Below are 13,119 nucleotides of genomic sequence, written 5' to 3'. Positions count from 1 at the left end.
AAGGGAAACCTTTCAGATCTCCCCAGCACAGCTCCCACAGCAGGCAAGTCCGTGATGTTCGGTGCAGGCACACAAAGAGACGAAGCAATTCCAAGGGATACGGAAAAACGTATCCAGCCATTTACCTCCAAGTTTTTGTTGCCGCTGACGATGGGGGGGGATCCTTTCCTAAACACACGCCCCATCAGTGCCGCAGGACACAACCGAACCGAGCCCGAAGCCGGGAGCCCTAGGTCACCCGCAGCCCTACCTGCTCTCTCCCCGCCCCGCGGGACGGCGAGCCCCGCGCGGAGCCTTCCCGCCGCCGCGGCCCGCATCCGGCCGGCCATTGCCCGCCACCCCGCCCGGCCCGGCCCGGCCCGGCCCCTACCTCCGCGCGATGCGGTAGAGCAGCAGCCCGGCGGCGGCGGCGCAGACGGTGACGCCCAGCCCGCCGGCGGGGCAGCGGGCCAGCAGCGCCCCGGCTCCCTCCATGCCGCTCCCCCACACGGGCCGCCGCCGTCGCTGTGACCTCGGCGGCGGCGCTTTGTACGCGGCGCGGCCGCTCCCCCCCACCCCCCACCCCACTCCCCGCTCCGCCCCTCCGCCGCGGCGGGGGCGGGCGGCGTGAGTCACGGCGCGGGGAACGCGGCGTGAAAGGCCGGAGTCGTGCGGCGGCGCCGTGAGTCAGCGCCGCAAAGGCCGAGATCGTGGCGGCGGGGGCGGGGGCGGCCCGCCGGGCTCCCTGCCCTTCCGGGGAGCGAGGGAGGGGAGGGAGGCCCGTCGTGCCTGGCCCGGCGCCGAGTTCTACCCGCTTTTTTTTTTCCCTTTCTTTTCCTAAATTTAGACGCGGGACCTTCGGTATTACAAAAGCAGCACCGGCCCCTCTAGGTGCCGGCCCTGCCGCAGCGAGAGACCGCGCAGGGCCGGTGAAGGGTGGCTGCAGCAGCCGGGGACTCACTGCTGCAGGCCCGGGCCTGGGGAAAGGCTTCTAAAACCTCCACCGCCACCTAAGAGGATTTCCCCCCAGGACCGCGTGCACAAATGAAACTAGAAAAAACGGGGTCTACAACAAGGTAGAGACCTGGCAATTAAATTTAACGTACATTTTTGAAGAAAAAGGATAGCTGTTCAGAGAATTATGGAAGCAAAACGGGGTCAGAGGAAAAAGAGACAGTTCCAAGAGAATAGGTTCTCTATCAGGATCTACTTTCCTACCAAACCTCTAGTTGCCTGGGGAAAATGGAAGATCCCTCCAATTACACTACTGTGCCCCCCCCACTGATTTTGGAGCACAGGTTATCGCCCTTTTGTGGTCCCTGCTCTACTCTACCCAGTAAACCATGTGCTGCAAATAACACCTGGCTTTAGCCAAGAGAGAGCATGGCAAGTGGAGCAGGAATTAAAGTACTGGGCTTTGTGGGCAGTTGTTACCTGCGAGCCAGAAGTTGAAGACTGCTGCTCTAGACTCTCCCTCTCTCTGGGTAGATTGATAACACAGCTTTGCAGAAAGCCCTCAGGTCTCTGATGGGAGTAGTTCCCAGGTCAGACTTTGTTCAGAAGCTCTCCCCTAGAAAGCAAAGTAACACCCATTTATGCTCTGCCCCTCTCAGCACACGTGGGTGGGATTCACTGTTCTTACAGAACTGGAAGCACTTGGTGGTTTGACAGTCATGCCCTGCTTTTACATGAAGGTTAAGACCTCTCCAAAACATGAGACTGACCCTGCCTCAAATTGCATAGCTGTTTTCCTAGTTAAAAACAAAAAAAATTTCTCAGCACAATAGACAGAACTGCTTAAAATTCAGGAGAACCAAGTTGTGTCAACATCATGTTTTTGAAAAGCCACAAATGGAAAAGCTCTTCATAGACAAGTATTTGTACTGGAAGTAAGCTGTACTTTTAAGCTTGTCTTAACTGTGGTTGGGGTCTTAACTGTCCCATTTCTATCTCCACAGAGTTAACCATGGAAATTAATTATATGGAATAACAGTGACTATTTCCTTTCGATAGATGTGAGGGGTCATAATTTTTCCATCTCGCTTCCATTGTTTAGCTCAATTATTTAGGGATTATGAGACCAAATGATAGGAAGAGAAGGAAGAACAACCTAGTCATTTGGCACATCGAGCCCTTCTGCAAGTCCTCTAGGACTTCTGTACTTGAGAGCTCGTCTATTTTTTCTACAGAAGTCCCTCCCTCCTTATCAACTACATCTGTAGTATCAGTCCAACCATTGTTTACCAGAAGTTTCCTTCTAAAAGGAGCTAATGAGGAACTTGCGCAAAGCAACTATAAATCAGGGTGAGGGGCACAATCACAATACAAGCATGTATCACAACCATCAGTAAATGCAGATAATTTTGAGGGATATCAGGGCAACCATGGATACCTAAAGGGAGGCAGTAAGTCTTACAGTGTAAGGACTTGAGACATCTTCAAATGCCTAAGAAATGCTTCCAAAGCTAAATTAACCAATATGAGTAGCTTGTACTATTGTAGAAAGTGTGCTTATAATTTCAATTTAACTGTTAATTTATGAACGGGAACAGACTCGGTCCTGGTAAAATTAATGGAAACTTTGTGGTCACTTCAAATACAACCATAGTTTCATCGCGTTACTGATAATTAAGCTACAAAGGGTCTAATAATGAAGCCTAAACCTGGAGGGAAACTGCCCAGGAAATTCTAGCCAGTAATAAATTTACCTACCTTCCGTGAAATTCACCTTCTGTGGAAGTTGAAGAAGTGGAATGAACAGTGAAAAAAGCTTTTCATTTTTTCTTTCACAACCAGAGAAAGGTTGGTTATTTTTAAATTCAGAGATCCCTTTGGAAAAAAACTACTTCAAATACTTCCCTCTGGTAATAGGCTTATTCTGTACTCAGTGACATCAATGGGATTGCTCACAGAGCATCACCTAAAAATGTTAACTCTTTACAGGGTTAAGGAATCAAGGGCTAGTGAATTTTAAAAATTCTAGTAGAGAGAGGAAGGAAAAAGGAGTAAATTATACTAATTCAGAAATTCTATTAGTTCCCAATACAGCTTATTAACTCCCTATCGAATTAAGACTAATTCTGTCAGGGCTGGTAGCAAAGCTTGAAGAACAAAAACAAAAATCCATCAGAATTCCTGATTTTCCATCAGATTTAGGCAGAACAAAAGTTTGTTCACTTTCTCTTGCTTTCTCTCTTACCAAGTCCCAAACTCCACATAAGGGTTTGAGTTCCCTCCCCTCATTCCCAAAAGATATCAGCAGTCTACACATTTGACTAACGTTTTAAAAGTGAGCTAGAGTACTGTAAGTACAGAGGAATACTAATTTAAGAAAGCAAATCTCCGAAAATGTTTCAAAGTAGCAGCACAAGTGTCCTAGTTCTCGAAAATAGAAACAGCACTGTATGACAGTTTTGACTCCTATACAGAGACTAAAGCTTTTGCTGCTCATCATCTCCATAAAAAAAGCCATGCCAGTTTTTAGTTACTCAACTGTTTCCTATTTTAGCTTAGGGGTAGTGTGGTATGTTCTTTTCAGTAAGACATAATAGAAATCAGTTATTTTTGCAGTTTTGCCTCATAATGAGGTATACACACATTCTACCCTCTTTGCACTATGCTCCTCCATCACACTGATGTCAAATATGACCTCAAGTACCAGTCATCAGCTAGGTTCTAATGAGAACAAACGTGAAGGTTTGAATCCAGTTATCAATCCATTATATTTCTGCAACAAAACACTAGCCTGAAAACTTTACCTTACAAAAGACAGCCCTACTCACTACTAGGCTGTTTCTTAATGCTTTGCATGATCCTTCCAAGTCCAAACACCACCTCCGCTGTATATGGTCCTTGAAGTCAAAGATGTCCGTAAACACTTGTTTATGCTCAAGAACTCAACACCTGCTCAAATCATGAGAAGCTCATTGTTCAGTTCAACAGCAGGGAAGACTGAAGCTGGGCTCAAATGCTGTAGTGTTTGTCTCAGCTGCCAAAGCAAATGACACTAATGAATAGGAGAGCATAGTATGGCCACAGCAAAACACAAATCTACCCATTTGAGTTCTAAAATATTTTATCCTGCACTATCAGTAATTATTCATATACAGTACTTTAATTGCAAGGTTCTGCTGCAATACAAGTGGTAGAGAGACTACTAAAATTAAAAGCATATTCTAATATTTATGAAAGGACTAATCTCAAGTATGCAGGATATTTGATTTATAACGGAAAGGTAAGAACTGTATTATGACTACTACTACAAAATACCCCTTTGATAGTGCGTCTTTGAAGGGGAAGGCAGATATCATATCTATATGAAATGTGAGGACTGTTCAACAGGCTGCACTAAGCTGGCAAATCCTTATTTCCCTTATTTCCTTCAGTAAGAAATCAAGTAATGACATAAAGAAACTATTTACATAGGCTGTGGATTTTTTTTGGTGTTAACTCCAGTGACATGTCCATGAAATAACATAGTACCTCATTTCCATCTGAAGCACTGCTCTATAAGAACATCAAATCAAGAGGGACATATTCCTGAGTATCATATTGTAAAGCAGAATCCAGAACTGCATTTATAGACTATAGTGTTTGGGACCTATCTTATCCTCTCTTCCACTCTCCAGACCTTTAGCATTGAAGCATAACGAAAACGTAACACAAAAAAGCTCCATAGTAGTAAAAGGCTGATACACGACCAAATTGCTGCATCTCATGGAACTTCCACAGGGCAGCCAGGCCACTGGCTGTCCTTACGCTCTCAGTCCTTCACCAAAGCAAGGTCTAAAAGCCAAGCCATGACAGGTCTGTTTACACACACCAGCATAAGCATGTATCCCACATGCATAGGTGCACACAGTACTGTAATTAAATTTTTACTAAAAGCCTCCCACAATCATATTCCAGCAATATTGTAAGTGGCTTTTCTAAGAGATTCTGGTGTGCGTATTTCATACCATTGAAACAGAGAAACGTACTACAAGATTGTCCTACTCGAACACTCCAGGATGTCCACACAGCAATGAATGATGCACCTTAAATAAACCAGAACAACTCTTCAAGTTATTTGGGCATTAGGCTATTACAGTGCTAAAAAGTGACAGGACTCCAGCAGTAAGAAGAGAGAGTTTCAAATTTCCAAACCAGTTCTCCTGTTTTAATATAGTTTTAATGAACACCAGTCCAAGAGATCACTTGATAGTATGAGGTACATTCCTTGACCACATATGGCTGTGCTTAAGGAAAAGGACAAACATATACTTAAATTAAATAGTGTAATTTAATTTAGTAGCAGTTTAATTATCATTAAGTTAAAAAAAGTTATAATTAACTATTAACGTTAATGACTTGAGACCTTTCAGAAAGCATGAATCCAAAAGGAAATATCCAGCAGGTGGTCACAGACTTGTAGTTTTTCCACCAGCACTGCCACCTGCATCAGTCTCTTAAAGGACTATTTGTTCAACAAAGAAATTGGTCTACAGTCTGTAACAGGAGTCTTGGATCCGCTACTTTGCGTGGTCTTCTAACAGATACACAATTAACTCATAGGTGGACAACACAATGGCTGTGTTTGGTATCTGCCGGATGAGCTGGGCAAAGAGTCCTCTATAGAAGGCGAGATAGCCTTCTTCACGTGCTACCAGACGTGCTGTCTGAATGAAAGTCTTGTATTTAGTGCCTTCTTCTCGCAGCCGTGTCCGTATGACCTCTGCAGAAAAGCAAAACAGAGCCCAAAGTTAACAAGACTTAAACCTTCCCATCGAGAAACATGCCATGACCAGGAAAGAGTATACAAAACCCAGGGGCATGAGAACCTTCTTGTACCGATTGCCTGCCAGTACTTTCAGCCATGGAATCCTGCACACATTGCCCTTCAGACAAGAAGCAAAGTTAAAGATGAGTTCCCTTTCATGTGGAATAAATGGATTACTTGCTCATTCAAGCTACTACAGAACTAAATGCTTCACTGACGCTCACATAATCAATATTGCTCTTTCTATATAACCATGATAACATTCACGTCTATCCAAAAAGAGTAATACTGCTCAGCCACAAGTGTTTCCCACCACTTGATCACAGAATCCCAAAGGCTGTGGATACTCAGCTAGATGAGGCTACTAGCCAGAACAGAAGCATTAGGCATTCAATTTCTTTTTGGCATTTTTTGAGTTGTTTTTGAACTAGGAAGTCCCAATCACCAACTATGTGGCTAACTAGGAATGGTGGAACCAGTACTGAAAATGCCAAGACATATGCACATGCCACAGGAACATGCATTTGGCCATTCAAACAACTAAGAATTTTACAGCCCTAAACCCTATCATTTGTCTTGGATTACAGGCAACAGCTGTTCTACTGGAGTCGTAAATGGAAAAGTTAACATACCATGTGGATAAGCAATACAAGAGGCACAGCCCTTGGAAACAGCAGCAGCAAACATCAGTCCGAAGAAGTTTGTTGAGTTCCTTTCGGTCCCATTAGGAGGAGAAGGGGGCAGTTGGACTTCCTTTAAGTGCTTTTTTAAACTTTCATAAATAGCAAAGCAGATAATGGTCTCAGAAATCCCAGCATAGGAGGCGGTCAGGCCCCTATAAAAGCCGCGGATACCTTCTGTCTGGTAAACATATCTAGCACACTGCAAAGCATTCATTGGTTTTGAGCCCCTGACTCTAAAAAACAAACAGAACAGAGCATATAATGAGCCCAGAAAAAGAATTAATATTAAAAAAACCTCATGGCTTTCAATAGTTTTTATAAGTACAGAAATGGTTCTCTGCTAAGTTTTACTTCAAAAAACTTCTAGGAAGGCTGCGTAGAGCAGGACTATCATGCTAAGGGTGCACACTTGGCTTTGCTAATTCACTAATAGATACTCGTAATAATTCTTTCAGCTCAAGTTCTATCCAGTCCGTCACAGTTCACCAGTGCTTTAGAAGACAATAAGCATTGAAGAGACACTGCTTTGTGTTAAACTAGTAATTCCATTTAAAGCCATCTTCAGCAGGCCAAGAGACAAAGGTCTGCTACATGAGAAATGATCCTTCATTTTAAGAGGCAGCACTCAGTTCAAAGGTGCCACCCTGCGAAGTGCTGGAATTAAGTCTTATAAATTATTTGTAAGTTGTGGTGCCTTAAAAGATCCTTCTTATCTGACCTAACATCTCCTTGCAGGAAGGAATTTCCATTTAAGCAGTGACTTTATTAGCAGAGTCCCTCATGGCTTCGATATCCACCAGTGACGGTGAATCGCTCAACTAAAAGATATTACTGTCAAATTCCCTCTCTGCCTTCAGGAGGCATGGTTAACAGTAATACAATGCTGAAGGAAGCAAAAGAACATTAAACCGCTGCAACAGATTCTTGCTGCCTCTAGAATGTTTTATGAAACTAACGTGGCTTCATTACAATTTAAAAACCATCACCCTTTCTGTTTACAGCTACCTAGCTGCGTATCAGCAACCTTGCTTTGTTGCAGTAACACACACATCTGTATGATCTAGGATCAGTACAAGCGATGTTGCCAGATGGGACACAGACTGCAACCTCATGCTCGGCCTCCCACATGAGCTCTTCTGACCATAGCCTCTATTATTGCTGTATCAAAGCATTTCAGTCCTTGATATATTCATCCTCAACATCAACCCCTGAAGTACAGAAGATTCTCTAAGCAGGAATCTGAGAGAAAATTAATGCTATGCCCAATATTAAGATTTAGAGTGAAACCAGAAACTGAACCTAACTCAGCACTCAAGGCAACTTCCACATCCTTCTCAACAGTAACTGTGCATCAGACTGAAGTAGGACACACAGAACCTTAACCTTTAGTCTGACCAGGCAGAAGCATGGTGGCTTCAAAGGTGCAATTGAGAGTCAGGGAAACAACTGCGCAAGATCTATCAAAGCACAAAGAGCCATGAGTAAAAACGTGAAATTTCAGTTTTCCAGAGGCTTCCTTAGCCACTCCGTGGCATCCAATCTCCCTCAATCAGTTACTTACTTCCGTTCCAGTTGCATTCTGGTTTTCACCATCCATATAGGATTCATCAGGGAATTTGTGATAAAGGCTGAAAAAGAGAAAAGAAAACCTAAAGTATAGCTGAATCCAGGCCGGTGTATTGCCATGGCAAACATGAACTTTATACACTGTGCAGTGAGACAGTTCTAGTTACCAGCTCTATCTAGAGGTTTCAAAAGACATGCAGATATGTAGCTTACAATCTCTCTCTTGCGAGAGAACCATCTCATGTTAAACTTCAGGAGGTGTCGACCAACGGCCTTGGAATTTCTTAAAGGATTCTTCCTTTTTTGCACCTATTTTAATATGTACTTCATGGTCCTAAAGACTGCTGTAGACAAGGTATCTTACTTACTGACTGGGTTTTAGAATAATAGATAAAAGGAAATGTGGGGAAAACACACATGTATTAGTCTTTTGTTTTCCCCAAGGCTCTAGGTGGTGCCATTGAGCCATGTCATTAACAGAATCCACCCATAATTAGGGGGTTAGTTTGGGAAAGATTATTTTTGGTGATCACTCTGGTGACTGATGCTTGAACTAGTGGAGCACTTCAGCAGTGTTTTTTCTACAAGAACAAACTATTTTCTCCATCCTGGTAGGAAAAATACAACATCCTAAAACAATGTGGCTAAAACAGGATCAAAAGTTTGCTGGTGTCTACTAATATCTTTTTTCTTACATTCAGAGACATTCCCATAGCTTTCCAGTTGGAAAAAAGTTCATCACAAGTTAGTAAACAACAATCTAGAAATATTTCAAAGTGTTGAACAGGAAAACAGTTCCTCTGTAGAAAAAAGTAAGTTAGGAGCTAGCAAACTCCTGTTTTCTGCCATATACAACCTCAAACTAAGTGTACATTTTCAGAGTGTGCCATGTACCGACCTCTGTACTCATTAACATACCACAATTAGCTAGAGCTGTCAGCCAAGACTGGTGTGTTAGCCTAGGTCCCGCACAGACAGACTGAAAGTCCAGTCTCTGCCTTACGATTAATTCTACTCGTTTCCTAACTATTGAGAAGGATAGTAGTAGTCTTGTACCAACAACAGCTGGGAATAAATACTTTAAAGAATTAAGGCACATCTCAGAGCCACACAGATACCAATGCATGTATTGCCTGCTGTTGGCGAGGGGCTGGACACTGGGGTATTGCTGCAGACCATAGGGAAGATAAATTAGAAATACGTACCTGCAGAACCTGCAGAACAGATGTGCACAACGTTGCTGTTGGGCACAAAAATGCCATTAAATCGCTCTTTGGCTTTGGAGTAGCATGCAAAATAGACAGCTCTGTGAGAGGGGGAAAAAAAAAGGGAGAAGAAAAGCAATATAATACACAGTGTCAAATTAGACACATTACTGTTCTTCCCTTTCTCTCCGAAGAGGCCTCCACATAACTACTTCCATCTACAAGGACAAAGGGTTGTTTTTTTTTTTTTTAATCCTTACACTACAGTGCCACTATCTGACTTGACACCCACAGGGTAGAAATATTTTACTTTCACACCAAGTCTGAGATGGGAGGCAACATGGTCTTGCAGACAAAGCAAGTTAGATTGGATACCTATACCAGCTCTGGCATTAAACACACTTTGTGAAATTGAGAATGCCACTGTCCCACCTGGAGCCTATGTTTTCCATAAATTTTTCAGCACTGTAACTCCAGTAGCAGCACTTCATGCTTTAAACACTTAACCCTGGACTGAAATGAAAAAGTTTTACACACCTCAAATCCCTACATAATGCATAGGAATCGAGGAAGCTCAGCTGATCTGCAACAGTCAATACCATGAGTAAGAAGCTGTCTGAACCAAGTATGTTTAGATCACAGCTCCTTGAAGTGAACTGCTTGAAAAAGGTGGATATCGGTGGCCACAATTTGAGAATTTCCATAAAGTAACTTATTCCAATCTTATGGAAGAATATGAAGGAACTCAAAAGACAGCGTGAGCGAGTTGCATGAAAAAGCAGGCAGTCTTGGATTCAGATCCCTGCTGCAAAGATTACCTGTACAGAAATAGGATTCCCCGCTTCCGGGGGGAACATCCTACCTACTAGGCAAGAGGCCAGAGAGGGAGCACACCGCTCTTCAAGTTTCTTTTTAACTGGTTCAATTTCAGGCAGAGAACATCTGCCAATTTCTCGATTGCTATCAGGTTTTAACATTTGGTAGGCACAAAGAACTTCAGCCCTGCCAAGAATGGGACAGTCATAGGTACATGTGAAAAACATTTAGGTGCCTATAAGACTTCCAAATACAAACAAACTTTGTAGCTACCTTTGTTGTTGCTGTTAAAAAAAAAAAAAGAAAAAAAGGGGGGGGGTGGAGGGCGACACACACCCTTTCGGGGGTTATGTGGCAGCAATGCAAGTCCTTCCCCCTCAGCTGCAGTTTTTCATTTGAGAAGAATTTAGGCAAAAAAAGGACCAGATAGGTACTCCTCTCCCCTGGCATCTAGCTCCTACTCAGTGTTTGGCAAGCACTTTTATGTATTCGCAGGGAAGTAGCAGATCATATTAGAAAAACGCAAATATTAATCCTACAGATTTTTCTGCACTACTTTCTCTTGTTTTCTCAAGCACATGATAAGTGGCTCTTGCAATAACTTGGAATTTAAATGCCTTATTTAATCTGCGCTTTCCAGCATTATACAAGTGTAAAGCAGATTTTTAGAAATATTTCTTGGTATGTACACTGTGCAGTATACATGCACAAATCTCAGTTTACAGATGGGGTAACTTCATGACCTATTCTTTTGAATCACGAATGCACTGCAACATTTGGGTTGGTACCTTAATGTGTCTTTTAGCAATAGTTTAACTATTTACCTTGATGGTGCAACTCCAACCAAGTTTGGACCCAGCCCTCGGAAGAGTGACCTTGGTCCTTCTTTTTCCAGAATTGACCTTAAAATAAAAACAAACAGGGAAAAAAAAAAAGATAGTATTTGGGTTAAAAGTTATGCTTCTTGTTCTGTCAGACAGTCAGTCAAAAGAATTGTACAAAAGCAACGAGTATTAATTGTGAAGCTGTTAGCTTTTAAGCTACAGAATATACTTGAAAATTAGCAGTATTATATACTACTGAATAAAAGCCACTATACCATAAAACTTCAGTGCACTACAGGCAAACGTGTGTCATATGGCACAAGGTTATAATTTCCATTCTTTGAAAGCTGTCAGGAATGAATTAAAGTTTCATGGAGCATCCAGTGATAGTTGCCTCTGATGAACAAAGAATATTTTTTGCATTCTCTGTATCTAAGCAATTCAGGAGTTTGCTTCCTGTATAGAAACATGAAAAAAAGAAATCCTTTTCCCTCTCACAATTACCTAGTGATGTGTTTTTTTCCCCAGAGTGAAAGTTAAATGTGGCAACCGTACTACAAGCTATGTCTCCCCAGGTAGTTCAGGGATATCTGGTTTTGAGGGCATTCAAAAGAGTTCACATCATCTTTCCCATGTAAACTCCAACTACAGAGGTACTGCTGTGCATCACTGTCAGGACTGGACTTGATGAGCAGGTCTAAAGCAGGAAGATCACCAAATGACGCTTTCCTGCAGTTCTGCGATTGCTGCAGCCCAGGTTTCCAAAGCCATTTCCACCCATTTTCCCTCACACCTTAGAAGGCATGCTGGGCTAGGACTTCTCTGAAGAACATAAACTGTTTGGACAGCTTCGCCAGCAGCTGCCAAGTTCTGTACAGTACCTTGCTGAAGTGCCTCATTAAAAAAGACTTATCTTACAAGTTCCTTGCACTACTAACAGCAGACATATTTACAAGGACTCAACATATTTACAACAGCCAAACTCTAGTAAACGGCCAAGTATCTATCAGGGAAAGCCAGGTACAGTCCAGTAATCACTGGGATTTCAGTGCACAATCTGCTAGACAGCAGCCCTCTTAACTGAACTCACCATGTGAACACCATGCAAGAAAATCCAGGTAACACCGGGCTCCATGGGAAGTTCACATGCACCTGCTGGAACTGCCAATTTTTCAGAATTCGCTTTCTAGTCATTAGCACTGTTGAGAATATTCCCCACAGATTCCAAAACCAAGCTCATTAGACAGAATAAGATACAGGAGCTTCTGAAACACTTTTTCTGCAGCAGAGTTGAACTTTCTGTGTAAACTCCAGGGCTGAGTGTCTCCAAGGAGACAGATCCACCAACTACTTGTTCTTTGTCACTTAACAGTCACGACTACGGATTCCAGCTGGGGTGACTCATCAGAATCTTAAACGGATTAGACAAAAACAGCCTGTCCTTCTGGAGTGCTTTCTATTCAGCAGCAAGCTTAACCTGCCTCCTGAGTACCTACTTTCTTTCTATTTACAGCAGTTAAGGGGCTTTCATACTCAACACCTTAACTCTTACAGAGCAATTTCATATGTAGGGCTCTAATGGCTGCTTCTTTAGCCATACAATTTTCCCAAACCCAAGTCATATCCAGTTTGGCAATGCATGCATGACCAGGATTGAGAAAGGGATGGAAGAGTAAAAGCAAGAGACCTAACTTCACTTCTTTCTTCATACATTTGTATTTTATCAGACAGATCATCATCAATAGCATTATCTGTTCTTCATAGATGCTGCCGGCAAGGGAATGACAGCATAAATATTTTGCTCTCACTTCTCAATCCTCTGAAGTAAGCAGGTTGAAAACTTGGTGATACGTGCAGCTGAGCAATTCCAGAAGTGAAATGAAATCAAGATCATAGTCACCAAATTTAATGATCTTAATAAATATATTATAAAGTTGACCCAATTTTAAACCATTTCCTCTCCCCCTAAAAAAAAAAAGACAACCCCAGAAAAAGATGGGTCAAGAGGATGAATTAAGAGCCTTGTGCCTTGAAGTTTTCACTTCCTTTAGTCACAGCTGCCTAAAGTTCAATGCTGCAAGGTGAAAAGATAGCAAGGGAAAGGAGATGAAAATCAAAGACAACTGGCACTACCTCACATTTTCAGTCACGAATTGCTCTGGACTCACCTCTGAATAGACAAAGAAATGTTTGGCAGGGGAAAGCAGCACTGTTTACAATAATACAGAAACTCAAGTCCCAGAACGACTCTAGCCAGATAGTTCTGCAGAGAATCTGAATTAGCACCG

The 13,119-nt window shown here is 42.6% G+C and overlaps 2 protein-coding genes across 6 annotated transcripts in view; both read right to left on the bottom strand.

Moving 5' to 3' along the window:
• TMEM201 (transmembrane protein 201) overlaps window positions 1-524 on the bottom strand; it is a 29,986-nt gene extending 29,462 nt beyond the window's left edge. The window contains exon 1 of the mRNA XM_075172434.1: window positions 371-524. Within this exon, the coding sequence (XP_075028535.1) occupies window positions 371-474 (104 nt within the window). The 5' untranslated portion in view covers window positions 475-524. The remainder of the gene's footprint in view (window positions 1-370) is intronic.
• The window catches only part of SLC25A33 (solute carrier family 25 member 33), a 30,354-nt gene that overhangs the window by 6,103 nt on the left and 11,132 nt on the right, over window positions 1-13,119 (bottom strand). For 3 of the 5 annotated variants that reach the window (XM_075172435.1, XM_075172436.1, XM_075172437.1), the window contains 5 exons: window positions 10,832-10,909; window positions 9,192-9,292; window positions 7,982-8,048; window positions 6,370-6,653; window positions 5,116-5,692 (listed from right to left, as the gene is read on the bottom strand). In XM_075172435.1, the coding sequence (XP_075028536.1) occupies window positions 5,490-5,692; window positions 6,370-6,653; window positions 7,982-8,048; window positions 9,192-9,292; window positions 10,832-10,909 (733 nt within the window). In that variant the 3' untranslated portion in view covers window positions 5,116-5,489. Of the gene's footprint in view, window positions 1-1,413; window positions 1,550-3,737; window positions 3,968-4,939; window positions 5,016-5,115; window positions 5,693-6,369; window positions 6,654-7,981; window positions 8,049-9,191; window positions 9,293-10,831; window positions 10,910-13,119 lie in introns of those variants that run through there. The other 2 variants (XR_012677066.1, XR_012677068.1) reach the window with 2 other exon arrangements.

The sequence above is a fragment of the Calonectris borealis genome, chromosome 23 (assembly GCF_964195595.1).
Source record: "Calonectris borealis chromosome 23, bCalBor7.hap1.2, whole genome shotgun sequence".
In the NCBI taxonomy this organism is placed as follows: domain Eukaryota; kingdom Metazoa; phylum Chordata; class Aves; order Procellariiformes; family Procellariidae; genus Calonectris; species Calonectris borealis.
Note: the sequence above shows the minus strand (reverse complement) of the source record. Positions and strands in the feature narration are given on the sequence as shown.